At 54.5% G+C, this 25678-nt stretch overlaps 1 protein-coding gene across 2 annotated transcripts; it reads right to left on the reverse strand.

Moving 5' to 3' along the window:
* Positions 1–728: 728 nt before the first annotated feature.
* NAA60 (N-alpha-acetyltransferase 60, NatF catalytic subunit) lies at positions 729–24500 on the reverse strand. Of its 2 annotated transcripts, XM_060648287.3 has the most exons (6): positions 24356–24497; positions 7089–7204; positions 5038–5167; positions 3586–3682; positions 2071–2305; positions 729–1007 (listed from the first exon to the last, which is right to left on the reverse strand). In XM_060648287.3, the coding sequence occupies exons 2-6, from the start codon at positions 7196–7198 to the stop codon at positions 851–853; spliced, it is 729 nt and encodes a 242-aa protein (XP_060504270.1). In that variant the 5' UTR covers positions 7199–7204; positions 24356–24497; the 3' UTR covers positions 729–850. The 2 variants fall into 2 exon arrangements, with proteins under 2 accessions (XP_060504270.1, XP_060504271.3); XM_060648288.3 differs by lacking the exon at positions 729–1007 and having other exon boundaries at positions 1112–2305; positions 7089–7270; positions 24356–24500.
* Between the last annotated feature and the right edge of the window lie 1178 nt (positions 24501–25678).

Raw genomic sequence — 25678 nt, forward strand, 5'->3', positions numbered from 1 at the left:
TGCCCTTGGTCCCTGCACAGATCAGGGCACCGATGAGGATTCAGCCTAGGTGGCCACGGCCCATGTGAATTGGCCCAAACCACCCAACTGCCCTGGGCTGTGTCTGTGGAAAGGGGTGGGTCTTGGGAGTCCCCATGACTCCTGGCTCTGTGGTCGGAGAGGCCAGCTCTCCTTAGCACACATGGCACTCAGGAGTGGCCGTGTATGAGCAGAGCCCTGGTCACGAGGCCCCGCCACCAGGTCCTGTTAGCACGGGCCTGGAAGCACGGCCATGACACTGAAACACTGGATGCTCCTCAGAAGGGGAGCTGAGTGGTTGGGGGAGGGGTAGGAGGGGCCTCATCTGGTACCTTTTTAATTATTGGAACCACATGAACACGTTCTCTTTTTGTAATCGGAGCTCAGAAGTGAAAAGACAGAAGTCCTGGCCAAGGGCTCAAGGACCCTGCTTTCCTTCCTGAAGTTTCTGAAAGTCAGTCAGACTACTTCAGCTCTTGCCACTACTCCCCAACATCCCTGTGCAGCAGGCGCCCACTCAGGCCCTTCTGTTTTTGTTGCGGAAAGAGCCACGGGCTTAATGTCCTGGCACCGCCATCCCCCCATCCCACCGGGTTCGGCTCCCCTGTACCCCCCCCCCCCCCACGTGCTCCAGCATACCTGTCCGAGACCAGGCATGCCCCACGACGCTCTGCTCCGAGCCCGCGTAGCACCGGGCCTGCAGCTGGGGCAGGCCGACGGGCCCGGCGAGCGGCCACCAGCTCTGTTGCAGAGGATGGAAGTCGGACGGCCAGGAAGGCGGGTTCTGCGGGGTGCCGAAGGGTGGGGCCTGGCGGAGGCCGCCCAGCCGGCGTCACATGGTCCGGCTATACTCGAGGCCACCCTTGGTGGAGATGCTGGACCACGGCAGGAAGCTGCAGAGCAGGCTGTGGGCCTGGCGGTAGAGCCTGTGCGGGATGGAGCAGGGGCTGAGGTTCGCTAGAGCGGAGCCCAGGTGCTGAATGTAGTCCGTGCGGCTCTGTTAAGGAAGATCGACTCGCCCTGTGTGCCCACGCACCCCTGGCGGCACGGTCAGCAGGCCCACGCGGTAAGCCGCAGGCCTGCATGCAGACGCCGCCATTCAGGAAGGAGGCCAAAAGCCCGCTAAGCCTCTGTAGGGTGCTGGAAAGCCTCGTGAGCCGGAGCGGCTCCACCGTGCAAAGAAATAAAGGGTGGCACTGGGTCGGAGAGCACCTCCTGGGTGAGCAGAGCTCAGGCACGTGGAAAGGGACGGGGCGCCAGGGGGAGAGGTCCGGCAGGAGAGTGAATGTCCCAACTTGACCCCGTACTCAGGCATCGGAACGGCAGGGCCCTGGGACAAGGAAGGGGTCACGGTGCCGACCTCCCGGACAGCTGCAAGAGGCCCACATGCACATGCACGGGGAGCCTGCAGGCCAGGCTTCTCCCTCCTGTTTACGTCCCCGTAAAACGGATAAACCCTAGCCTCGCTCGCCTCATCAGCTTCTTGCTGGCTCACCCTCACACAGAGCATTCTGGAGCCACATCCTGAACTATCAGGAAGCCTCCTGGCCTCCCAACTGCCCATTCTGCCCAGAGAGGGCGAAAGAGGAGGGAGCGGCGTGTGGGGGGTGAGGGGGGACACAGCTCTGGGTGACACGCCTCAGGAAAGGGAGGTCCGAACCCCAGGGCTGCAAACAGCCAGCAATTCTTTTCACCTTGTTTGTTTCCTCCCCTGACGGACGGCACACGGGCCGGGCCCCCTGACGGCAGGGGACCCGCTGTTGTGTTGACAGCTGTGTGCATCTCCTGTGCACCTGGAAAAGGAGGCTCCCAATCGGCATCTGTTGGAAGCATGGATCGTTGGCCAAAGGGGTTAAAACCCACACCTCGTGACGGGTGAAGTCTGAGAAACACTCGAGTACAACCAGATCTAGCCACGGCACGTCCCGTGAGCTTGGCCTCCTGAGTCATGGGAAGGCAACGGCGGCTCCATCTGGTGCATGGGCCCTGGCCCTGCGAGCCACCCTTGTGGCTAGGAAGCCATATCCCTCACCCCTGAGAAGTAAAGGATATAGGATTGTCCAGGGAGGGTGGCCACCATTGATGTAGAGGACGTAGGTGAAGCCATCTTTGAGGACCCCTCGGATGGAGTAGTAATAGGGGAGATAGTGATGCTGCTTAAAGTCTCTGTTTTCGTAGAAGTTTATTGCTGTGTTGTTGGTGGTGAGGACGTGCAGGTAGATGGCTTTGCAGTGGTCCTGGGCGGTGGTTGATATGTGATCCTTTAAGCTCTCGAGTAAGAGGGAACCTGCAGGAGAAGGGACGACAGTCACGCACGGCAGGGCAGGCAGGGAGCAGGAGGCAGTTGAGGAAGCGAGACTGCCAGAGATCTCTACAGATCTACAGAGATCTCTGCCACGGTATCACAGACGAACTCCCGCAACCGCTCAGTCAAAGCCCTTAGAATGCCACGGCCAGATGGGGCTCGTTAGGGGCAGACCATCAGGCATCCGGAACTGCACATGGGGGTCAGGCAGTTCCCTCAGTGGGGCCGGGCCCATGGCGGAGACTCACTAAGCTTCCAGACATCACCAAGTGCGAACCTGAGTGGAGGGAAAAGGTAGAACGGACAGGCCTGAGTCACAAAGGGAGACTGCTGCCTGCGGGCTTGGGGCAGAGCAGGGGCTTGGAGCGGCACCTGGGGCACAGCCCCCTGCACGTGACGGGCATCTGGCACAGGGCAGCTAGGACTGGCTGTCAATCGTTTTCTACTCTTAATCAGCAACACCTCATGACCTGACATAAACTGTGTGTGTGGTGACCCATTCCCCGACGAGGACATCTGGGAGTGTTGTGAATCTGATCGTTTGGGGGGCGCCTGATGGCTCAGTCGGTTGAGCTTCTGACTTGGGCTCAGGTCATGATCTCGCGGTTCCTGAGTTTGAGCCCCGCATCAGGCTCTGCGCTGACATCGCACAGCTTGCTTGGGATTCTCTCTCCCTCTCTCTGCTGCCACCCCCCACCCCCGCACGCTCTGTCCCTCTCTCAAAATAAATAAATAAACTTTTTTTTTTTTCAATGTTTTTTTTTTTTTTTTTTTTTTTTTTTTTGGGACAGAGAGAGACAGAGCATGAACGGGGGAGGGGCAGAGAGAGAGGGAGACACAGAATCGGAAACAGGCTCCAGGCTCCGAGCCATCAGCCCAGAGCCTGACGCGGGGCTCGAACTCACGGACCGCGAGATCGTGACCTGGCTGAAGTCGGACGCTTAACCGACGGCGCCACCCAGGCGCCCCTAAATAAATAAACTTTTAAAAAAAGGTCATATTTGGGAATGAAGCCATCACCCAGACGGCCTTTGCTGTCTGCACCTGGCAAGTGGGTGCTAGAAGCAGGGGTCGAAGGCCAATGGGGTGGAGGGAGGTGGGGCCGGGGACCTGCTGGGAGGGGTGGGAGGCCGGAAGTCCACGCAGGACGGGGGGAAGAGCGGGACGAGGGACATTTACAGGCACGTCACCAGCGCATGGGACGTGACTGGACACGGTGGCTGGAGCACACGCCAAACACCGTGAGCACGGCTGTGCCTTACCGATGCCGTGCTTCCTGAACTCCTTGACCACTCCCAGACTCAGAATGTATGCGACCTGTGTGTCAACAGAGAAGTTGGAGGCTAGAATATCTCCATCCTGAAGAAAAAGTCAGAAAGAAAATCAGGTTAACGGCTGAGGGGCCTGGTCCTGGTGCTGGCACATCCCACGGGCCGACTCTCCCGCCACAACCCCTGTGGGGTGCTGGGGTAGGAGGGGACAGAGCAAAGATGATGGACAGGCTCCCCCCCCCCCCCCCACACACACACAGAGACAAGAGGGTGCGAGGCTTTGCGGCGCAAATGGCTAAACTGAGGACACACACAAAAAGCCGCTCCTCTCGGGGACGTGTGGGGGTGGCAGGACCATAGGGTGTGAGGTTACAGCGGTAACAAGGGAACAACTGCGCGGTGTGGGCACGTACTGGGCACTTGGGACAAGACAGCTGGATGAGGTCTGAAAAGGTTTGTCTCAAGGACCTTACACTGCCCCCAGGTGGTCTCTGAGTAAAGGCGGTGGGGGCTCGAGTGCCCCCCCCCCCCCCCCAGCACCCCGTGCGGCCCACACCGGGCAGAGTGACATGGCAGGCCAACCCATGCGTGCTCCTTGGTTCCGGGGATGGCATTTGGAGCCAGGAGAGTCATGAATCCGGCCACCGTGCAAGACGAACCGGAAGCAAAAAGCCCAGGAGGAAGCTGGGATAGAAAGTCACTCCTAACAGAAACTACCTTTGCCACAATCTAGTCACAAGCAAGATGGGGTCCGCTCGAGTGGGTCGGGTCTGTAAAAGGGAGCTGTCCCTCTTCTACTTTTAAAGAAGTAACCGAAGCTGAACAGACAGAACCAATGCAGGTTGTCAGCGGGTTCCTTCCTGTCCTTGGAGTAAATACCCATGTGGGAAACACAGCTCAGTCGCTAAGATGACCAAAATCATTAGGCACAATCTTGATCCAACGTGACGACGTGCAACAACGTATTTGTGGCTGTGGCCTCGCACTGTGCGTTCAGAGCAGAGCTTGTGGACACGGGGCCCACAGACCCTCCAGTTCTCAGATCGGGGAGGGGTCTGTGAATCCGGATGAAAGGAAATTCTCCATGTTCCCTAACCTCTTACTGGAACTGACCGTGTCCTTCAACCAACCACAGCAGAGGTGGCAGTTCCATGACACTGCTGCCAGTACAAGTCACAGATCTTTCCAGAGCCCCTGACAACTCCGGGGATTCTCAGGGCATCACTTACACCCGCCCCCACTTTGAAATGACAGTTGTTAGGAGGCCTGCGGTAGGTCCTTCATTTAACACGTGGGTGACGGTGCCACGTACACCCCCGAGGCTCATACTCGGTCTGGGCTCCCGGGAGAAAGGGCCACAGAGCAGGGCGCGTGCTTCGGTCACCACCCCCAGCAGGCCCGGCCGGCGACGGGGACCACCAGCTCCTCACCACACATACTCACCTCCTTGTGTATCTTGGTCCTACTTTTTATTTCAGCTACTATCATTCCCACGATGGCGCCCCGGTAGGTGGCGGCGAGGGAAAAGAACTTCTTATTGGAGGTGATATCACGATACCATGAGTCTGGGTACCTGAGGGGGAGGACAAGGTCAGGTGAACACGCTGATGCTGGGCTTCTGGCTGCGGAACCACGGGGGACCCGGGGCCGCTCTGCCCACTGCTCCATGACTGAGAAGGAGTCTGTGTGTCCACCACTCCGTCTACACCAAATGGTCTTCTTAAAGCAGGAATCTGTCTAGACGGCACTGGGGATTTCTGACGGGAAAAATGATTTTTCTATCCTCACGTAAGAGAGGAGAGGAAAAAAACTCCCAATGACGTTCTCTCCACGAGAGCATGACGTGCAGGGGCAGCTGGAAGAGATGACCCTCAGACACTTGGGTCATTTCCAAGAATTCTACGAGACCCCTTCAAGACTGGGGGTGTGGGCCAAGTTCACAGCCAAGTGCATCTGGGTTCACTGCACCTCCCAGGTAGCGATGGGGACGAGCCCTCAAGGGCAGAGTGTGGCCAGGGTTGCCGGGGGCTGTTCACAAGACTCCCCGCCCGGGGGAGCAGGAAAGAGAACATTTTGTGCAAAGGCCCTGGGAGCAGTAATGAAAAGGCAGACTCAGCCACAGCCAGGAGACACAGTCGGGAGGGCTGATGGGGGTGTACATTCATTTTTTAACTTGGGACAGACAACAGGTAACACTGAGACGCCTTTCTTGAGACCCAGAGCTGGAAAAGGGTGCCCTACCCTCGCGGTGACATAGCAGAGAGGCCACTGACCACCCACTGGCACATTCGATGGGACCTGAGCGTCGCCCACACCCCTCCCCTGGTCCTCCCCGCACCGTCATCTTCTGACCCCAGAGCGCTCGGCTGGTGTGGCAGCCGGGACACGGAGCTGCCACCACCACGCAGCCCATGGGACTGCAGCTCGCTTCACCGTCATTGGAACCTGGGGCCTCAGGCACAGGAAGCTGTGAGGAGAGGCAGAGGCTCCAGCCCAGCACGGCTCCACCTGGTGCAGGGTCTGACCCGCGCAGGGGACCGCGGGGTGAAAGGACGGCACCCCCGGTGACCCCTGAAGCCGCTGCGCCCACACCCCGAGAAGGCTGACGCTCGCCCTTCCCCTCCCTCCCCGCGCGCGCGGCCGGTGACACAACCCATCAGAGGGCGGGACTCATGGAAATGCAAGATCTAGTTCGTTTTTAATTTTTAAAAGTTTTTTTTTTAAATGATAAATCCTTGTGATGAGAACTGAGGATTTACTGTCGGCACAGCTCCCCGCACAGTGCTCGCTGCGAGTTCACCCCTGGCAGTTACCCAGCTCCCAGCCGGGAGCCTGTAAATACGAAGTTGCACCTATCTCTCCCACCGCAACCGCTGCACGAGCAGTTAGAGGAGGACAGACAGACGGACAGACGAAGCTGCAGCTGCAACCACCTCCCCACAAACCACTGACAACACCCCGTGACGTGCTGTATGACCTCGCAGGCTTTTATCGTGTACAGGTCTTTAAACAGCAGCAGGATGGGCACAGGGCTGTCTCCTACTCTACTTTTCTCATCTGCCGGCTCATTTGAAAAACAAACACAAAAAAAACCCTCATCGACCAACATACCTCTTCTCTTCCACAGGGTTTTCCCTGGCTGAATACTACAGTACTTGCAGGCCCAGAGCCCGACGTGTGCAACCGAGGCCTCACGTTACACTTAAGCTGCTTCTCCGTTTTCTGAGTCGTCACCGGCACTGCGCTCGGCAGCTTTTTGGCTAAAGATTCTCCGTAAAGCCCAGGGCGGAACTCTCCGCACAAGGGACACAGTGAGGTGGAGGGAGCCCGATGGCAGGCAGGGCCCGAGGCCTAGCGACAGGCAACGTGACCCCGGGCCGCCACGGCGCTGACAGGCCGTCCTGGCCTTCGCAGCAAGTCTTCGTGCGCGTCCCCCTGCCCGCTCCCCACCCCAACCCTCTGCAGCGGGGGGCGGCCGGCGCCGCTCGACTTACTCGATGGGGAACCAGTCGCCGCACAGATGCTTCACGGTGTCTATGTCATCGTGGCAGAGGAGGCGCAGGCTGACCTCGCTGAGGGCGCTGGACGGCACCACCTCTGTCATTCACACCTGCAGGGCGGGAGGCAGCGTCAGGAGGGCGGCCGCACCCCTTCACCGTCTGGCCCCACCTGTCACCTGTGAGGCAGCAAGACGGGAAAACTAGTCTCATCCCCCGTGGGCGGACGTCTCCTCGTAACCGCACCGAGCGTTTCTGTCCCTCACGACAGTCCCAGCACAGGTGCCAGTTGCCCCCAGGTTGCAGACCAGGACCTGGAGCGCCCACACCTGCCTGCTTCTCCCTGGTTCCTCTTGCCTGTCGCCACCCCCCCACCCCCCAACCCCAACCCCAGCCAGCCGTTGCTGAGTCTCTACCACGGAGAGCTCAGGGGCTCACACCCGACTTCTCCTGCCCCTGGCCCCCTCTGGGGCTGCATGGCTAGGTTTCCAGGGGAAGTGGCGCTTGCTGGCTGAGCTGTTCCCCACCCCCCCCCCCCACCCCCGCCCCTGCAGACAAAGACTGGGCAGGAAGAGAGCCCGTGAGACAGGCTGAAGTTCAGATCAGGGGTCATGAATTGCTAACAACTCTTTTTATTTTTGTAAGTGTTTTATTTAAGAAAGTTTTAAGTTTATTTTGAGGGACAGCTCATGTTCCCGAGCAGGGGAGGGACAGAGAGAAAGGGAGAAAGAGAATCCCGAGTAGGCTCCACACTATCAGCACAGAGCCCGACGCAGGGATCCATCTCAGGACCTGTGAGATCATGACCTGAGCCGAAATCAAGAGTCAGACACTTAACCGACTGAGCCATCGAGGTCACCCAGGTGCCCCTATTTATTTTACAAAGGATCTTCCATTCCTATTAAAAAAAAATTGTTTTGTAAGTAACCTCCACACCCAATGTGACGCCTGAACTCACCACCCTGTGATTAAGACCTGAGCTGAGATCAAAAGTCAGATGCTTAACTGACTGAGCTACCCAGGCGCCTTTAAAAAAAATTTTTTTTTAAGTAATCTCCACACCCAACATGGCCCTTGAACTCACAATCCCGAGATGAAGAGTCACATGTGCTCCACTGACTGAGCCAGCCTGGCGCCTTGCGAACAACCCTTTTAAAAGACCAGGAAAGGGGCACCTGGGTGGCTCAGTCGGTTGAGTGTCTGACTTCGGCTCAGGTCATGATCTTACGGTCCCTGAGTTCGAGCCCCGCGTCGGGCTCTGTGCTCACAGCTCGGAGCCTGGAGCCTGCTTCGGATTGTGTGTCTCCCTCTCTCTGCCCCTCCTCCGCTCACACTCTGTCTCACTCTGTCTCTCTCTCTCTCAAAAATAAATAAAACAGTGAAAAAATTTTTCTTAAGTCAGGAAAGTACGTTCAGTCCAGGCTGCTGATGGAGCGGCCTCTTTGTGTCAATTAACGGAAGGGGGGGCAGGAAGGCTGGATTCTGACAAAGCGCCTGCATCTCCAGGATTTGCTGACCCCCGGAAAAAGCCTAACCTGCCAACCCAGGTCCAGCAGCCCCACGTGCCCCCAGTGACAGAGCCCGCCCTGTAACCACGAGGTAGAATACACTGACCACTCAGGGTTCTGCCCAAAACGCTGGGCCTGAATTCAGCACACAGGCTTCAGTTTAACGGCACCACGACAGCCAACAAACACGGAATGTGGGGCATCTTAAAAGACAACTGGCCCGGTCTCTTCCAGAGATCAGTGTTGTGGAAAGAGAGAGTGTGTGTGTGAGAGAGAGAGAGGGAGAGGGAGAGAGGGAGGAAGGGAAAGAAAGAAAGAAAGAAAGAAAGAAAGAAAGAAAGAAAGAAAGAAAGAGAAAGAAAGAAAGAAAGGGAAGGAACGAAAGTAGACTAAAAAAGACAAGGAGACTCACTACCAAATGCAATGTGTAAACCCCCACTGGGAAAAGAGAACAAATCAAAAGTAACCTGGGGAAATATAAACAGGGGCTGGAGAGCAGACGGTATTGCGAAGCTGCTACTGGCTGTCCCGGACGTGAAAGGGCGTAACTACGTAGGAAGTCTTGGGAGATGCGCACTGAAATACGCTGGACGGAGGCATCGTGGGGTGTGAAACGAACTTGAAGTGGTTCGAGAGACTTCACTACTCAGGAGGCAAACATGGACACGGTGCTAGGAACCACGGGACACGGGTGGCAGATAAGAGACAGTGTGGGAACTCACCGCCCACACATTCCGTTTCTCGACGTGTTCCAACTTTTTCATAATAAATGTTGGGGGACGGGACCCCGGAGAGGACTGTCATTCCCTACCGGCCCCAACTGACTCTAGCAACCGTTCTGTGAGTGTGCACCCAGACAGTCCTGGTGATGCTCAAAGGTCTCGGGGACCCGGAAGTTCAGCCCTCGCCACTCGGCCAGCCCAAGTGAGGGCCTGTGACAATGCTTCAAGGTCACCTGCTCCTGTTGCCCTGACATTGTTAGGGCCCGGTTCCCATGAGACTTCAGGCGTTCCTGTGTGGGTCTCCGGGAAGGACATGTCCTAATGTGCCAACTGCCAGGGCTGATTTCCACTGCCAGGCTTGACCACTGGGACGGTGGGGGTGCCGCTCACCCTCTAAGCCCCAGACACATAACCCCAGCACGCTCTGCTCAGCAACACGGGCCCCTCGGAAGGCCGGCCATGGGACCAGGTGCTGCTAAATAGGCCAAGCGCCAGCCAAGGGCTGGTTGAGGGCAGGAGCCCCTCCGGCTGGGAACGGCAGGGGCTGTGGGGTGGTCTGCAGGGCTGCAGGAGGCAGGGGTACTGTGGCCACACTGGGTTCCAACTTTCCAGTACACGCCAAACTCCCAGGGGTGGGGACCACGCCACCCGACGTGTCCCTCTCGGAGCACTGGCTCGAGTTGAAATGAGAGGGGACTTGCTCTCTCCTCCTCCCTCCGTGTCTTCAACCAGTGCCTGCACACTGCCCGTGTGGGGTCTGCAGGGTGGGGACCCCTCCTGTGGCCCTCCCGGCAGCACCGGGTGCCCTGACGCAGGGATCTGAGGGGGACGGAATGGGACACCCCCTGGGACAAGGAACGGGTTTGTCCCTGCTTGAGGCCCGGTGGACCCCGATAGGTCGTGGGTCAGGCGACAGTCAAGGTAGCACCTGCACCTTAGAAACTGGTGTCTACGGCAGGAGCCCTGCTGGAGACCTGTCACTCAGAAGGGGACAGAGCTGGTCCCTGGATACAAGAGCTTGACGAAGCCCCCAAGAGCTAAGCTGACCCAGAAAAAACCCTCCTTCCGGGCAGGGCACGGACAGCCATTTGTGCTGACATAACAAGGGACACGAACTGTCACCACAGTTAACTTGGGAGGCCTGCTGGGACGAGGCAGCCCCATCTGTGGGTCGGCATGTATCTGAGTTCTCAGAACCAAACACAAAACGAAACCCAAGCACGGGGCGCCCGGACGCCTGGCTGGTTCAGCCGGTAAAGCACACTACCCTTGATCTCAGGGTTGTGAGTTCAAGCCCCACACTGGGCATGGAGCCTACTTAAAACAAAACAAACAAAAAAAAACACAAACCAATACAGCAACCAAGCAACAAAAAATATCACCAGACTAAGCAAATCTGACCTTCCCACACTGCTTGCTTTTTTTCTTTCTTGGAATGCGCCTTCAGAAACAAAACTCTGTCCAGCCCGATCTCGGGGTCAACAACAGATCCACTGTTTGTTTGGTTCCTAAACAGTGGGGCTGTTCCAGTGCTCCGCTCGTCCGTGGCCGTCCGCTCCAACCCGTCCTCAATGGTATCCAGGATGCGGCCTGTGGCCCAGAACGTTCCAGTGTGACACCAGGAACCTCATGCCTCTCAACTGGCCAGCTACCTCTTGGGAAATGGACCGGTCAACCGAAAGTGTCAAATCCTGAGTTTTATGAGTCATCCCCGTCCAAAATATAGACTAGCGGTCACTGGATAGGCTGTGGTTCCCCAGTCATCCCAAGCGAAGGGCCGTTTTGTCCCAAAGAACCTGAGTGTACGGGCTTGAGGGGTCCGCCCACCAACGGCAGGATGGACCCCCGCAGTCACAGTCCGGTACAAACTGCCACTCCCCTGCAGGTTTCTGTACAACCCGCAAAGCAGGGGTAACTCTCCCTTGTCCCACAAAAGGATGGATTCGGACATTGAGCCTGGACTTGTCTCTGGCTTGGCCTTAGCCAGCCAGTCTGAGTTGCCTCTAAAATAGAAAGGGTGAGGCCCCAGAGGGCAGTGCTGACGCTGGAACGAGCCGCTGACGCCAACGGGCTGGGAGCTGAAGAGGAAGAGCCCATTAACGTGGGCTGCTGGTGACCACCAGCCGCTAACTAGCACCGTCTGGCCGGTCCAGAGACGTTCCCTTGAACTTTATTGAACATCGATCCTGGTTCAGGGCTGGAGGCACCAAACCAGTTCAGGCTCACCTGAACTGGAAAGAGGCTTTCACCTGCTGACCCCCCATTCCCCTTAGCTGGATTCTGAATCCATGCAGTATACCTGTGACACTTAATTTTCTTTAATGTTTTATGTTTGTTTATTTTTGAGAGAGAGAAGGGGGGAGGGGCAGAGAGAGAGAGAGAGAGAGAGACGCAGAAACTTAAGCAGGCTCCAGGTTCCGAGCTGTCAGCACAGAGCCTGACACAGGGCTCTAAACCACAAACCGTGAGATCACGACCTGAGCCGAAGTTGGACACTTAACCAACTGAGCCACCCAGGTGCCCCTACCTCTGACACTTTAAAAAAAAAAAATTCTCCGGCACAACACACAACACACACACACACACACACACACACACAAAGTCTCTAAAACAACAACTGAAGGTGCCATTAACCTTGTAAGGTATAAGAATAGTGTTGTACAGAAAATGTCTATATTCATGTTTTAAATTTTTTAAATATTTATTTTTGAGAAAGAAAGAGACAGAGTACAGTGGGGGAGGGGCAGAGAGAGACACACACACACACAGAATCCGAAGCAGGCTCTAGGCTCTGAGCTGTCAGCACAGAGCCCGACACGGGGCTCGAACTCACAGATTGTGAGATCATGACCTCCCGAGAATATCCATATTCTTTAAGGCCTCCCGAGAATGTCCATATTCTTTAAGAGATGCATACTGGATATGCAGAGGCAAAACGACAGACTATCCTGTAACTTAATTTAGTTGGAGCAAAGTTAGGGTTAGGGCTAAATGTTAGTAACCGTCCAATTGGATGAGAGTACGCGAAGGGACTGTTTGAAAATGTTCCTAATCGAGTAAACGACTTTCCCACAGAGGCGGAGTGTCAGATATAGATGGCAGGTGTGCCAGGCGACGGATTTAAACGCCTCTGGCACCTGGAAAAGCAGCACCACACCCCGCAGGGACGCCCGCCGCCTCTGTGCACCTCCTCCCCCGAAGAGCGAGTTCTCTCAAACCAGGGCTGGTTCACTGACCCACACTCTGGATCCCAGGTGGGTCTGGCGGCCGGTCCAGGGGGTTATGGGCTCAGTGAATACTGCTGAGGACCCGAGTTAAGCAGCCCTCAAACTCCTCTGATGTTTTAAAGAGCGACAGGACACTCACCATGTAGTCCTAGGACACAGGGCACTGTTTTAGGAGCTGGCTTGAAGCTGCCCAAGATGCTATGCATGTGCCACAGGGTCGGTTCAGGGCAACTCCTTCCCCTTCCGGCCAAGAGAACTGGGAAGTGCAGGAAGCCCCGGCCCAAACCCGGAGCCTCTGAGTCACAGGTCAACAGCCCCACATCATCCAAGGCCAACGACAAGCCTTGTCCCTCAGTGCAGTCTTTCCAGAGAAGGCTCCTGAGACGAGGGGCACCCCCCTCTCCCTGCTGCAACAATCTCAGGGGAAAATCCCGGTGGACAAACCCCAACACGTCACCAGCTGCCAATCCAAGTGGCCAAACAGGATGATCTATAAATATCAACACCCCAACAAGGACACAACTCCTCCCCTAAATTGAGCAAAGGAGGGAGGGTGAGTGGGAGTCCAGTACGGACTCACCGAAAACAGCCCTAAAGTGGAAGCAACCCAAACACCTGTCAATGGATGACCACACCAATAAAATGTGGTCTGTCCACACACTGGACATTTATACTGACCCCGGCTACGACAGGGATGGACACTGAAGACATGATGCTGAGCAGAAGCCAGACACAAAAGGCCACCTATCTTAGGATTCTAGTTACAAGAAATGTCTAGAACAGGCAAATCCAGAGAGACAGGAAGTAGAAGTGTGGTTGCAGAGGCTGGCAGCACTGGAGGGTGGCGGCTACGGGGATGCTACTTCTTTCGGGAGCGGTGAAAATGTCCTGAAGCCGAACGTGGTGACGGATACACAGCTCTGTGAGCGCACTGTAGACACTGAACGGCACTCTCTCAGCAGGTGGAGTGGACAGCATGTGGAGGAGATCTCCATCAAGCGGTTCAAAACAAAACCGAACTAATCCTGACAGGGAATGCTAGAGTCTTTCTGAAGGCAGTCACAGGAGATTCTGGAGACCATCAGAAGCTTTCCAGCCTGCAAGTCAAACTGCAGGGACCCACACCAGTGCCCACTGGAGGGGGCGAGGGGGGACCCAGACCTTGCCACCGTCTGTGCCAGCCCAGTAGGGTGGGGACCCCTGGGAAGACAAAGCTGAAGACCAGGGAGCCCGGCAGGAGATACAGACTTAGAGACGGGGAAGAACTGCCAGTGCGCCAAGGCCAACCTGGTAGCTTACCCCCGATTTGGGCCGATCCTAATTAGTTCACACTGGAAGGAAAAAAAGTCGGTCATTGTGCAAGAAGCGATCACAGGAAGCTACTGAGTCTCAGCCAAGAATATCTGTGCTGTCTGTGAGTTTTCACAGGGTAGCAGCTTAAATGCTTTTGAGAAAGGAAACATCACACGCACACCCCATCCCACCCCCCAGTGAGAAATCAACACAAACCACAAATCACCAGATGAATCTAAAAATCAACCCTCAGCTCCAACATTTGGCCTGTGCCAGGAAAGTTCACGTCCTCCTCTTTCCAGGAACAGCTCTCTAGACAGTTCATCTGGTGCTGGATGGGCTCGAGCCAGCCCGAAACGGGGTGCCGTGACTGCCTGCCCTCACTGCCCTTGGCAGAGCCCCAGGGATCTCACTGGCCGTGCCCCACTGTGCTCTTGGTCCCCGGCAAACGTGCTCTGAGCTCCCACGGAAAGGAGGTGCGGGACAGGACGCAGTCGGCACGCTCCCACCAGACCCTCCAGCACAGCGAACGGAATGAGCGGAGCAAGGGCAGCCAGCAGCCGGCGATCAGGGTCCGGATGGCCACAGCCAGGAAGCCAGGCCTCGACTTGTCAGGTTGCCTGAGGCTGGGGACCTGGGAGGCTGGGGGCAGGGCACTTCCTGAGGGGACAGGATGTGGTCTTTCTAGGTGGCGGTGGTGGTTACACACACAGATGCGCGTACATACACACACGCTGAAACTCATCAGGTGCATTCTGTCGTGTGTGTACTAAACTTCGATAGAACTGATTTTATTTTATTTATTTATTTATAAAAATTTTTTTTTAATGTTTATTTATTTTTGAGACAGAGACAGAGCATGAGCAAGGAAGGGGCAGAGAGAGAGGGAGACACAGAATGTGAAGCAGGCTCCAAGCTCTGAGCTGTCAGCACAGAGCCCGACGCGGGGCTCAAACTCGCGAACCATGAGATCATGACGTCCGAAGTCGGACGCTTAACCGACCAAGCCACCCAGGCGCCCCCGATAGAACTGATTTTAAAAGATTTTTTAAAAACCCCCTACCGTGAGGCCTGATAGCAAAGGATGACATCCACAATACACGAGCATCTCTCATATCCTGGGATTTGTCAATCTTTCCCTAGTACCCTTGGGACAAGGCTCTTGACCAAAGTGGCAGGATTTGTTCCCAGTCTGACTTTCAAGAAAACCACCGGGCTCCAAGATACACACCGATTTGTGGATTCTCATGTCCCTGTTAAAAGTACTTCCATGTTTTCATAAGCCTTCATCTAAAAATAGAAAGTCACTTTCAACTAGGGGAAAATGCAGCATTTATAGTGCCTAGTGTGTCCCAGCCCAACGGACAGCGGGTGGAGAAAAGGACAGGAAGGCAGCGAAAGGGAGAACGTGGCTCACTGAGGTTGTCGGACAGGAAGGAAGGGAGTCGGAGGACGAGCGTAGAGATGGCAGCGGTGCATGCGAGATGCCGGGGTGGCAAGTGGGTGATTCACAGACAGAGAGCAGGACAGGGAACCCACCTCTGGCACCTGAAGGAACCCCCACTTATTCTTCCAGAACCTTCCACCATGCGCCAGTCTCCTATTGCTATGGGCTCCTCTTGGGGCTTATGGAGCAAGGATCCTGGTGATTCACTAGAGAACAGGGGCCCACGGGTGAAGCCAGAGCAGAGGCCCCCGAATCGGGCCTCCACCTAAGCCCTGGGATGCTGGTGGATGTGACACTGAAGCCGCAGACACAAAGGCCACATTTCAGCACGCCTCCCTACAAGACATAGGCACATCTACACTACAACAGCAGGGACCTCTTATGCAAGGAACCCAAAGTTCACTTGGATCGTGAAGCTAAAACATGAAGCTGCGAAGGTCCAGGCTTGTGTGACGATTCTTGCCCAGGTTTCCGGGGTCTGCATTCTGCCCCTGACCTCTGGGGGGCAGGGTGGCTGAGTGAAGCAACTCAAGGAGGGACAGAAACCAGATTCTCCAAGATGCAAATGAAGGGCCTGCCTGCTCACCTGCTCTGTCCTTTCTCCGTCCCCGACCACATCCTCAGGAGGCTGTCTGCAAACCCTGTCCTCCTTCTCTGCTGAAATGACCTCCCTGGTCCCTGTACGAAAGGCCACTTTTCCCTGAGGACTCCCAGGTTGTAGGAGAGGGTGGTGTCTGGACACCTGGGCACCGCCTCTGAGTCCTCAGCCAGAGGGACAGAGTGAAAGTGGAGGAAAGGCCACCAAGATGTCCCCAACGTCCGCCGGGGCACTTTCCATCTCCCTTCCACTGCCAAGTGCTGGGAACTCAGAACCTGCGGGCTGAGAACGAACTGTTCCACTTCCCAGAGGGGTTCCAGGCCATCACGAGGTCCACAGGGCACTCCACTCCCGCTCCAGGCAAGGAGGCCGGGACAACCCTGTTCCTGGATGCCCCTTGTCTCGTGCCCCAATGCCCCAGGTCCACGGGGCTTCTGCCTTCTTCAGAGGCACTGCCTCTCGGTCTCACACAAGCCACATTCAACTTGTAAAAACCACCCCATTCTCTTAATGCCTTGGCAGGTACTCTGGCCTCTCCCCTTGCCCTTAGCTGGATATTCGGGCCAGCCATGACCACACTGCACCCATTAGCACTCCTAGAACCTTCCCTTCCTTCTCTTCTTTTACTCCCACTGGTTCAAAAGGGTCCTTCCTCCTTGCCGAGGCTAGACCACCCTCCACTTATGCTCTGGATGCTATGCCCTGTGCTCTCAGACCCCGCAAGGAGGCTGGGGTCAATGTGACCCCAAGACAGCTGTCCTGTATGTGCCTCTGCTTTCTTACCTGCAGCTGCGAAGATGAAATGAGACGGCCCCTTCCCAAGGGCCACCCCACATTCCCGTCCCTGGCCCAGCTCCACATCCCCTCCTGCCCCGCCCACCCACCCCCTACTCTGGGGACTGTGTGTACCTGCTCTTGGACAGGCCTTCCCGCCACCAGCTTCCCTTCAACATAACCCGCGCCGCCACCTTCCTGCTTTATTCCTGACCGTCTCAGGCCGGCTTCTACCCCAGCACACGCGCACAGGGCACCGGCAGCTCCCCCTCTCTGGAAGCCAGCAGCCTCCTCGAGAATCTCCTCTCTAAACCCTCTAAAGCTCACGACTTGGTCCATCCCTTTTCTGAACCCTCAGTCCGTCACCCACGGCGAAGTACCACCATGGCCTTTCCTGGAACTCCAGGCGTCTTCTCAAGTGAGGCTCGAATGAAGATTAGCACAAGCTCGCCCACAGTGCGAGCGTTAGACACAGGGCCCTCAGGAATGTGAAATTCTGCAGACGCCAGGGTGATAGGCTTGAAAAACCCAACAGTAATGAGCTAACCTCTCGCCTTTAGGATGGGTAGGGGGACGGAAACTAAGGCAGGGATGGATTCAGGACCCTGCCTTGCAGCACAGCAGTAAAATGGGCTACAGGGTTCAAAGGAGCCCCGAGGGGCAAAGGGAGCACGCTTCACAGCCCAGCTGTTCACACGGGCAGCTGCTCCGGCAGGCTGGGCTCCTCCCAAAACCTCAGTGCAGGAGCAACGTGAATAATTTACAAGGGGACGCAAACAGGCAGCTGGCGTTCCGGTTCCAAACAGCCGCCCTCTGAGAACCCACCTCCTCACGCTGAGGGGAGCCCACAACTCTCACTCACAATTTTCTCCAAACGCAAAGTCACGATACTGGAGGATTCCACTTGTAGAACATTCTAAAACCAGCTAAAGGGATCGATGGTGACAGAAATCAGAAAGTGGATGCGATGGGGGAACTGAGAAGGGGCAGAAGGCAACTAGCTGGGGGGATGGTGATGTTCTGTGCCTCCTTCCACTACGTCAAACACATGGCTCTGCTTAAGATCTGGGCAGGGGGTGGGGCGCGTGGGTGGCTCAGTCGGTTAAGCATCCGACTTCGGCTCAGGTCACAATCTCTCGGTTCCTGAGTTCGAGCCCCACATCGGGCTGTGTGCTGACAGCTGGGAGCCTAGAGCCTGCCTTGGATTCTGCGTCTCCCTCTCTCTCTGCCCCTCCCCTGCTTGCATGTGCACGCTCTCTCTCAAAAATAAACATTAAAAAAAAAAAAAAGATCTGGGCAGGGGGCTACACATTAATTATAAGCTAATGGTAAACATTACAGTCAGGTGCCAAGTTCTCAGCCAGGCGCCAGAGAACTTGGGGTACAGGCACTTGACAGCTGGGACCTCCTCCAGATTCTCAAGGATGAGAAAGCAAAGACAAAAGCCTCTGTCAAGTTCAGAGGACCTCTTGCATTTTGGAGCTTTGCTCTTTAGTTTTACTTTGTGCCTCAAGACGACATAGATCTTATTTTGTCTTAAATTTATTTTTCCATTTTGTTTTCCCTCATGTCCAGATGTGGAGGGCATACGCTCAGACCACCCGAGCCCCCTTGGGAAGGCTACGTTGCTCAAGACAGTCGGAGAGAACCCTCTGGCTGTTCCAAGGGCCTGCATCACAGCAGTCGGGCCAGCGAACTTCCACAAAGGTGGCAGACAGGCAGCCAAAGGACTATTTGCCTTTTGTGTCCCTACTTGGTCGGTGTCAAATCCGGAGAACAAAAGCCCAGATCTAGGGTGAGACAATGATGAAGAGGAAGATCAGACAAGACTATGAGCTGGGAGAAAAGGGGACACTGGAACAGGGGGCCAGAGATGTGGAGCCATGAGCAGACCCCATGGTCGCCTCACGGGAAAGCTCCAGATGTGTTTCATCTTCCCAGAACAGAAAATGAGCGTGGAGATGAGCCTCTGCTGCCAGCTCGTACGTTCTCCAAGACCGAGCTCAAGGCTGGAGACAGCAGGCCCAAAGGATGGCCTGGTAAAGAAGCGCTTTTGCCCCGAGGCTTTTTCAGCTGGGATCACCGTAAGAGGCCGCGTGACAAGGTGCACCCAGAGTGTAATTCCCAGTTCTGATCCAGTGAGTGGTCAACTAGTTTGGTTTAACAACAAAAACACCTGTAAATACCACATTTGGGGGGAGAGGGGAAATCAAAGGGTAACGTATTTAAGAATGTATTTAATCTATGTTCTTTTTTTTTTTTTTAAGTTCACTGATTTTGAGAGAGACAGAGCATGAGTGGGGGGCGGGGGAGAGCGGGTGCAGAGAGAGAGAGACGGGAAAAAGAATCGCAAGCAGGCTCAGTGCTGTCTGCGCAGAGCCCGACACGGGGCTTGAACTCACAAAACTGAGATCGTAACCTGAGCCAAAATCAAGAGTCAGATGCTTAATGGACTGAGCCACCCAGACGCCCCCTAATCTGCATTCTTGACTATCACCCAAGACTGGACCCTGTCTAGGGCTCAAACCCAACCAAGAGTGTTTGTTCTCCCGCAGGCCACCAGCAATTCTCAATTCTCAGCACTGCCAGGGGCAGTGGTGACACAGACCCAGGTGGTAGCTATTCACTCTGAAAGGAAAAAGTACTCCAATGGGGGAGTCAGGTATCAGTAACCCTGCCCGCCCCCCTCCCCACTGCCCCCAGCAAGCCAGGCCTCCCTGCCTTCCTTCAGCATTTCCACCTCTGCTGGGTTTTGTTGTTGCATGGGGGTTTTTAATCTCCGCTTCTCTGGCTTTGAGTCTAGGATCCTCCAGAATCAAAGAGACGTTAATTATGAAAGTGGGTCAAATTTGGTATAAGTTAACACTTGATCATGAGGTTAACTTATTATTTTTTAAAAGTAATTCGACCTCCTGTCAGCATTTGCCTCTGGAATTATGGCAGACGTCTGTGTTCCACATCACTCATTTCTGCATTACTTGAGCTTTTTTTTTTTTTTAATGAGCTTGAACTATTTTTATTTTCAGAAAAAAAACAACTGTCAGATGGTATGTGAAAATCATGAATATGCTTTTATTAAAATTATCTCATGGGCTTTTTTTTAATTAGCAACAACTGGGAAGTTTTACAGTGTCTCTTCAAATTATAAGGCGAATGGTTACCCATTTTGCTCCAAAATACTATCTCTTAGTGCCAACTTTTAAACCCTAGACCCTCGAAATAGCAGGGCATTTTGTGCACCGATACCAAGAACAAATGTTCTAAACACACACTCAAAGCTGTAATGGAGCAGAGAAGGTAGTTGTGGATGAGGATGCCAAACAGAATTATAAACATATTTTAAAAAGTACACCTGTAATTATTAAAAAACAATTTTAGTGGCTATATAAAATCCAAATAAAAAAATTATAAGTTTTAGATGACCATTTTTTAAAAAGGTTAAAAAAAGAAAAAAGAAAAAAGAAAAAAAAAAAAAAAAAAACATTCCCCGAGCACTGAATGGCTGGCTCAGTCAGTAGAGTGTGCAGCTCTTGATCTCAGGGTCATGAGTTCGAATCCCACGTTGGGCATGGAGCTTACTTAAAATAAAATGAAAATAAAAAAATAAAAACATTCCCCTTTTCTTGAGGGAAGGAAATGCTCTTATAAACCTTTTTGTTTTACTAAGAACACACGTTCACAGTAAAGAAATTCACGTGCCATGTAAAGCACAACTAAGAATCCCCTATATACCCCATGGTTTCTGGTGTTTCCTACAAGATAATGATTCTCCCCCTCCCCCCAACCGGAAAGGGCTTGGCTGATAAGGGACCAAGGGGCCTTCTGGGGCCCCACGTACACAGGTACATTTATGCCGTGACCATTTATCAAGCAGTGTGCTTTTCTGCAGACACACATCAACGAAGGTGTTAAAAATGGGAGGCCAGAGGAGAAACCAAGCACTGTAATGTGAAACTAAGAATAGAACCGGCAGGGGCTCTCTGACCAGCAAGCCCTGCCGAAGAGTTCAAAGAAAGTCAGGAGTGGCTCCAAAAAGAAACAAGTCTGAAAGAACTATCCAACAGCCCTCCCATGAACACAACAGAAAAGATGTAAATACTGCTGCATTAACATTTTCCAACTTTCTTTCCAGTACCTAAAGGACAATTACCCACAGGCTATTTTATATAATGAAACTGCTTTCTTTTTGGTTCTTTTCAAGATGGGCTCAAATTTCAATACGCTGCTGCCCAAATAGATCACGTTTCAGGAACTCAGGAAATAAAAAAGAGGGACAGGATTTGATTTTTAACAACAGTAACTATTCGACAAGAAGTAGAACCGGTGTAACGTGGTTTGTCGCAGATGACAAAATACTTTTCTCTGGTCTTCCTGTGGAAGCAGAGGGAACAAAGACTTCCTCGGACCGTTGTACTGTGTCCCCTTCCACAACCACCTCCTCTGCTTCTCTACAACTGTGAATCTGTGTTTACAAGGTTCATTCCTCGCATCAGTACACAAAATGCCACACTATTCTGAGGCCACGGGGTTAAAAGCTGGCACTAAGAGTCCATTTTGGGGCAAAATGGGTAATCATTCTTACAAGTTGAAGAGACATTTAAAAGTCTCTGTGCTGTCGCATTCACAGGTGGCTTCCCCCCCCCCCCCGGCCACATGGGCCCTGCCGGAGCTGGAAGTCAGTCTCAGGTGAAGACATGAGGAATCCGAGATGCTGACAGGATGCAACCAGGGAACTGGCCCCCACTCGCTGTTACTCCTTCTCTACCCGACCATCTGTCTCAGCTCAGTGCTGTGGCCACCTCGGGTGACTGTGCATGCCGGCCAGCCTGTTCGGCACGCAGGCTCCATCGGGCACCGGTTCGATGGTTGACTGGGACCCCACACCACTTCATGCAGAAAGCCCTGCCTCCGTGTTCACACTTCCTTCCTATCATTCCACAAGCACTGAGCAGACGCCTGAAGGTCCACACCAGAATGCTAACTACCGTATGCTCGCTGGGGTTCCCGATGCATGGGTCTCTCTTTAATCAGCAGTGTGAGATAGCTGGGCCTCAGCTAATCCTGAACCGGCCTGCCAGCCAGCTCCTATCAAAAGCCACGCTAATAAAGGATGAGATTTAGGGAAGGAGGCCCGATCCCGGCATTATCAAAGACACTTGCAGACATTTGCTGGGGGGGAAAAAATCAGCATTTAAGCCAGAAAGAAGTCCAGCATCACTTTGCAGATCGAAAGCAACGCGCACGGACGGAAGCAAGACCAGCCTTGACACAGCGCCGATCGCCCAAGCTCCCTTTCTGCAAACAAGGGACGGACATCAAAAAATCTCGAGGGCTTTGTGGATTCCTTCTAGAAACAGATGTCGAGGGAAGACAGTGGAGGTAAAATGTAAACACGGGGCCACCACTTCAGAGAAGACGCTGCCTCGGAGGCAGCCAGCTTTCTATCCAGGTAGGAGAACTGTCACCAAGAGCTGAGACCTCTGGGCTATCTCAGCACCGCAAAGGCACGTGCCACCCTAAATGCAGAGCTCTGAGGACTCTGAGCTGTGTCACCAGCAGCGGCTGCACCGTCAGCGTTCTGGGTCCCTCTAAACACACCTCAGGGTGCCAGAAACCAAAATGCTGCTAATGGTACACCGAGGCTCAGGCAGTCTCAGGGCCGAGTCCCCAGGGAGCAGTGAGAGCATCACCTCGTAGGTATCTTTTATCTCTCAAATCTCCTAGCATCCAGGACTTTTTTTACATCCCAGCCGAAGGTACGCTGTCGCTAAGTAACTTCAGGTCAGATCTGAAGTTTGCGAGTGGGTCTGGTTGACGTAAACAGGTGACAAAGTCACCGCAACTTATAACCAGAAGAGGTAAAAGCTACAAACAGACCTTTTAAAAACGCGTCAGTACTTTTTAGCAGTGCCTGGGTGGCTCAGTCAGTTGAACATCCGACTCTTGATTTCGGCTCAGATCAGGATCCCAGGGTTGTGGGATCAGACTCTGTGTCAGGCTCCGTACTGAGTGTGAAGCCTGCTTGGGATTTTCTCTCTGTCTGTCCCTCTGTCCTTCTGCCCCTCTCCCCGCTCATGTGCTCTCTCTCAAAAATAAATACACTTAAAACAAAACATGTCTACACTTTTTATTCTGGCCTGTCAACACTACACCACACCTAGACTTAGTTTTGTACAAGTTTTAACAGTCTACATAGAATCCCAGGGTGTCTCGAAGCTCAGGGGGATGGAGCTGTAGCAAACTATGGCCCGATGAGGAGGCCGCTCAGGCACGCTGCATTTTCAAGGGCCGATCTGCACACTGATTCTAAACAAAATCCCTAAACAAGGTGAGTGAAGACCTATGTGCACTGCCATGACTGATCTGTCCATCTGGAAAGATGACCCTTGAGTTTCGCCACCTGTGAGTTTCGTCTAGTGTGTAGTCTCTTCTCTTCTAAACTTAAAGCAATTCAGAGACTTTCATGAGAGAATATGTTTTTGCTCCAGCCCCTTTTAGTTCAATGTTGCTCAGAACTCCCCTTCTTCATGCCTCACGGGGCAAACAAATAACTTCTCACACTTATCTCTACATCACAAGATGCCACAGGGATTGTGGTATATCTGTAGATGACCCGGAGTCACAGAACTTTCCTGGATCAGTTAATCATTAACTAGAAGTTTTCTGCCTTCGGCCCTCTGGTGAGACTTCTGCAACCAGCAATGTTCTCTCCAGTTCTGAGGCTCCAATTAACCACCACCTGGGGACACAGGGAGCTACTGTGTGGGGCTGCTATCCTTCCATCAGGACCACTGACTAACAAAATCTTATGGCTCAGGACTTGGCAGAATTTAACAGATCGATGAAGCCGCCAATGCCCACGTTTATTGCAGAGTAACTCCGGGTCCTGGGCTCTGTCACCCGCGGGGCACACAGATAACGTGTGTGCTGTCAGTGGTCCAGAGAAGGCTCACAGCCTCCCTCACAATTTTCCCACCGGGCCACATCACAGGGGCTACAGACCCCCACCCTTCCTTGAGAAGTGCCCGATCTGGCGGGGAAGGTCGGGGCTGTCCTACGATCTGCGTGCCGGTCTGTAAACTACCAGAAACGAAAGAAATTGATTTGTCTTAAAAACAAAAGGTACAGCTGAGGACGAAAGAGTCGGGAGATGAGGAAGACAGAGCCCCAGGCTTTCAAGAGTTCACAGGAGGGCAAACAAGTCAGCAAAAAACTACAATCCGTGCAACAAGTACCAAAGCGAAGGTAGGGCAGGCCAGGCGGCGGCAAACCGCCGAACTGTGAAAAGGCCAGGCCCTTCACCAGGAGGGAGACCCGGCGGGTCTGCCCTCTGGTCCCAAATTGCCCCCACGAACTCGTCCAGGGCCCTGGCCCGGAGGCGCCCCGGGAAGGGGTGCTGGGGGCACGCGGGGAAGCGCGCCGGGCACTCTACAGGCCCTCTTTACCCCGGGCCGGCGCGAGCCCCGCGGGCCCCTCGGCACCCCGCGGACACGCCTGGGCACCCAGCGGTGTGGGCCGCGCGCGCCCCGGCCGTCCCACGCCCCGCCACAGCCGACTCGCGTCCCCACCTCCCCCAGCCGGCTCCCCAACTCCCCCGCCCGCCCGCCCGGTGCGCGCTGCCCCTTCCTCCCTCACGACCCCAGCCCCCGGCCGGGCCCAGCGCTCCCACCGCAGACCCGAGCCGGGGGACCTCACCTCTGGCAGGAGCCGGCGGCAGCGGACGCCGTCGTGGGGCTCAGCGCATCCTGGGGTCACAGGCAGCCGAAAAGTGAGGCCGCGCGAAGCCCGCAACGAGTTATGTAACCGGCAGGGGCCGCAAGCCCGGACGGAGGCGGCGGCCCGCGGCACTTCCGCCTCCCGCGCCCGGCCGGCGACGCAGGCCGGAAGCCCATTGGCCACCGGCCCCCACGTGGGGGCGCCTCCGCCCGACGCTGCAGCTGCCCGAAGCCGCCGCCGTCATCTTAGGAGCTGGCAGCCTTCCCGTGAGGCCCGGCGGCCGGCGCAGGCGCAGACGAGCCGGATTCCGACCGGTGCGCCTCTGAGTTGGCTGGAATGGTGGAACGCGGGTGGGAGCCCACCGGCTCGGACCTTTTAGGGCCGACTGAGCACCCCGCGCGCACATACCCGGGCTCCGGAGACCAGGATTGCCCTCTGCCCTGCAGTCCTGGGCTAACGCTCCCCTCGGCTGGGCTTGGGGCTCGGGCTTTTCCGCGTCGAGCCGGGGAAGCGTGGGTGACGACCCGGCCGGCGGGCAGCAGCTTCCTGCCGGGCGACACGGCCTGCAGCCAGTCCGTCTGTTCACAAAGGCTGTTGTTGAGAACTGTCGCCGTGCCAATGGGCAGGGGTCGGTCGCACTCAAGGGACTGGAGGCTCTGTATCACAAGATCGAACTCAAGTTCTGTTCCTAGGGAACCCGTGCCGAGCAAAATCTTACAGTAATTTTAAGTCAGGTATTTATTCTTGCCTTCAAGTAAAAATGGTCCACGGAGCCAAAGGATGAAATAAGAAGGATGTGCTTAAAGCCAAAGGCTAAAATGATTCACCCTAAAAGAATTTAATTTATATCCAAATGAATAAACGTTATGACAGATTAAAAGTCTAAATAAAAGTAACACTATCTTAGAAAAAAGTTAAAAGCATATTCTTTTAACATTTTGAAAAGCAAAAGGTATCTAAAGTTTTAAAGGTAATTGGTATAAATAGATCAAGAGTAGAACAATGCAATGTAAAACAACAAGGAATAATCCGTTGTCGACATAATATGCGTAGTGTCTGGTAGAATCTTGACTTACGTAAAGCAACCTTATTTATATTTCCTTTTTTTAACGTTTAGTTATTTTTGAGACAAAGCGCGAGCAGGGGAGAGGCAGAAAGAGAGACACAGAATCTGAAGGAGGCTCCAGGCTCTGAGGTGACAGCACAGAGCCTGAGGCCAGGCTCAAACTCACAAGCCACGAGATCATGAGATCTCGACCTGTGCCAAAGTTGGATGCTTAACCCAGGCGCCCCTAAAAACAC

This window comes from Panthera onca, chromosome E3 (genome assembly GCF_046562875.1).
Source record: "Panthera onca isolate mPanOnc1 chromosome E3, mPanOnc1 haplotype 2, whole genome shotgun sequence".
NCBI lineage: Eukaryota > Metazoa > Chordata > Mammalia > Carnivora > Felidae > Panthera > Panthera onca.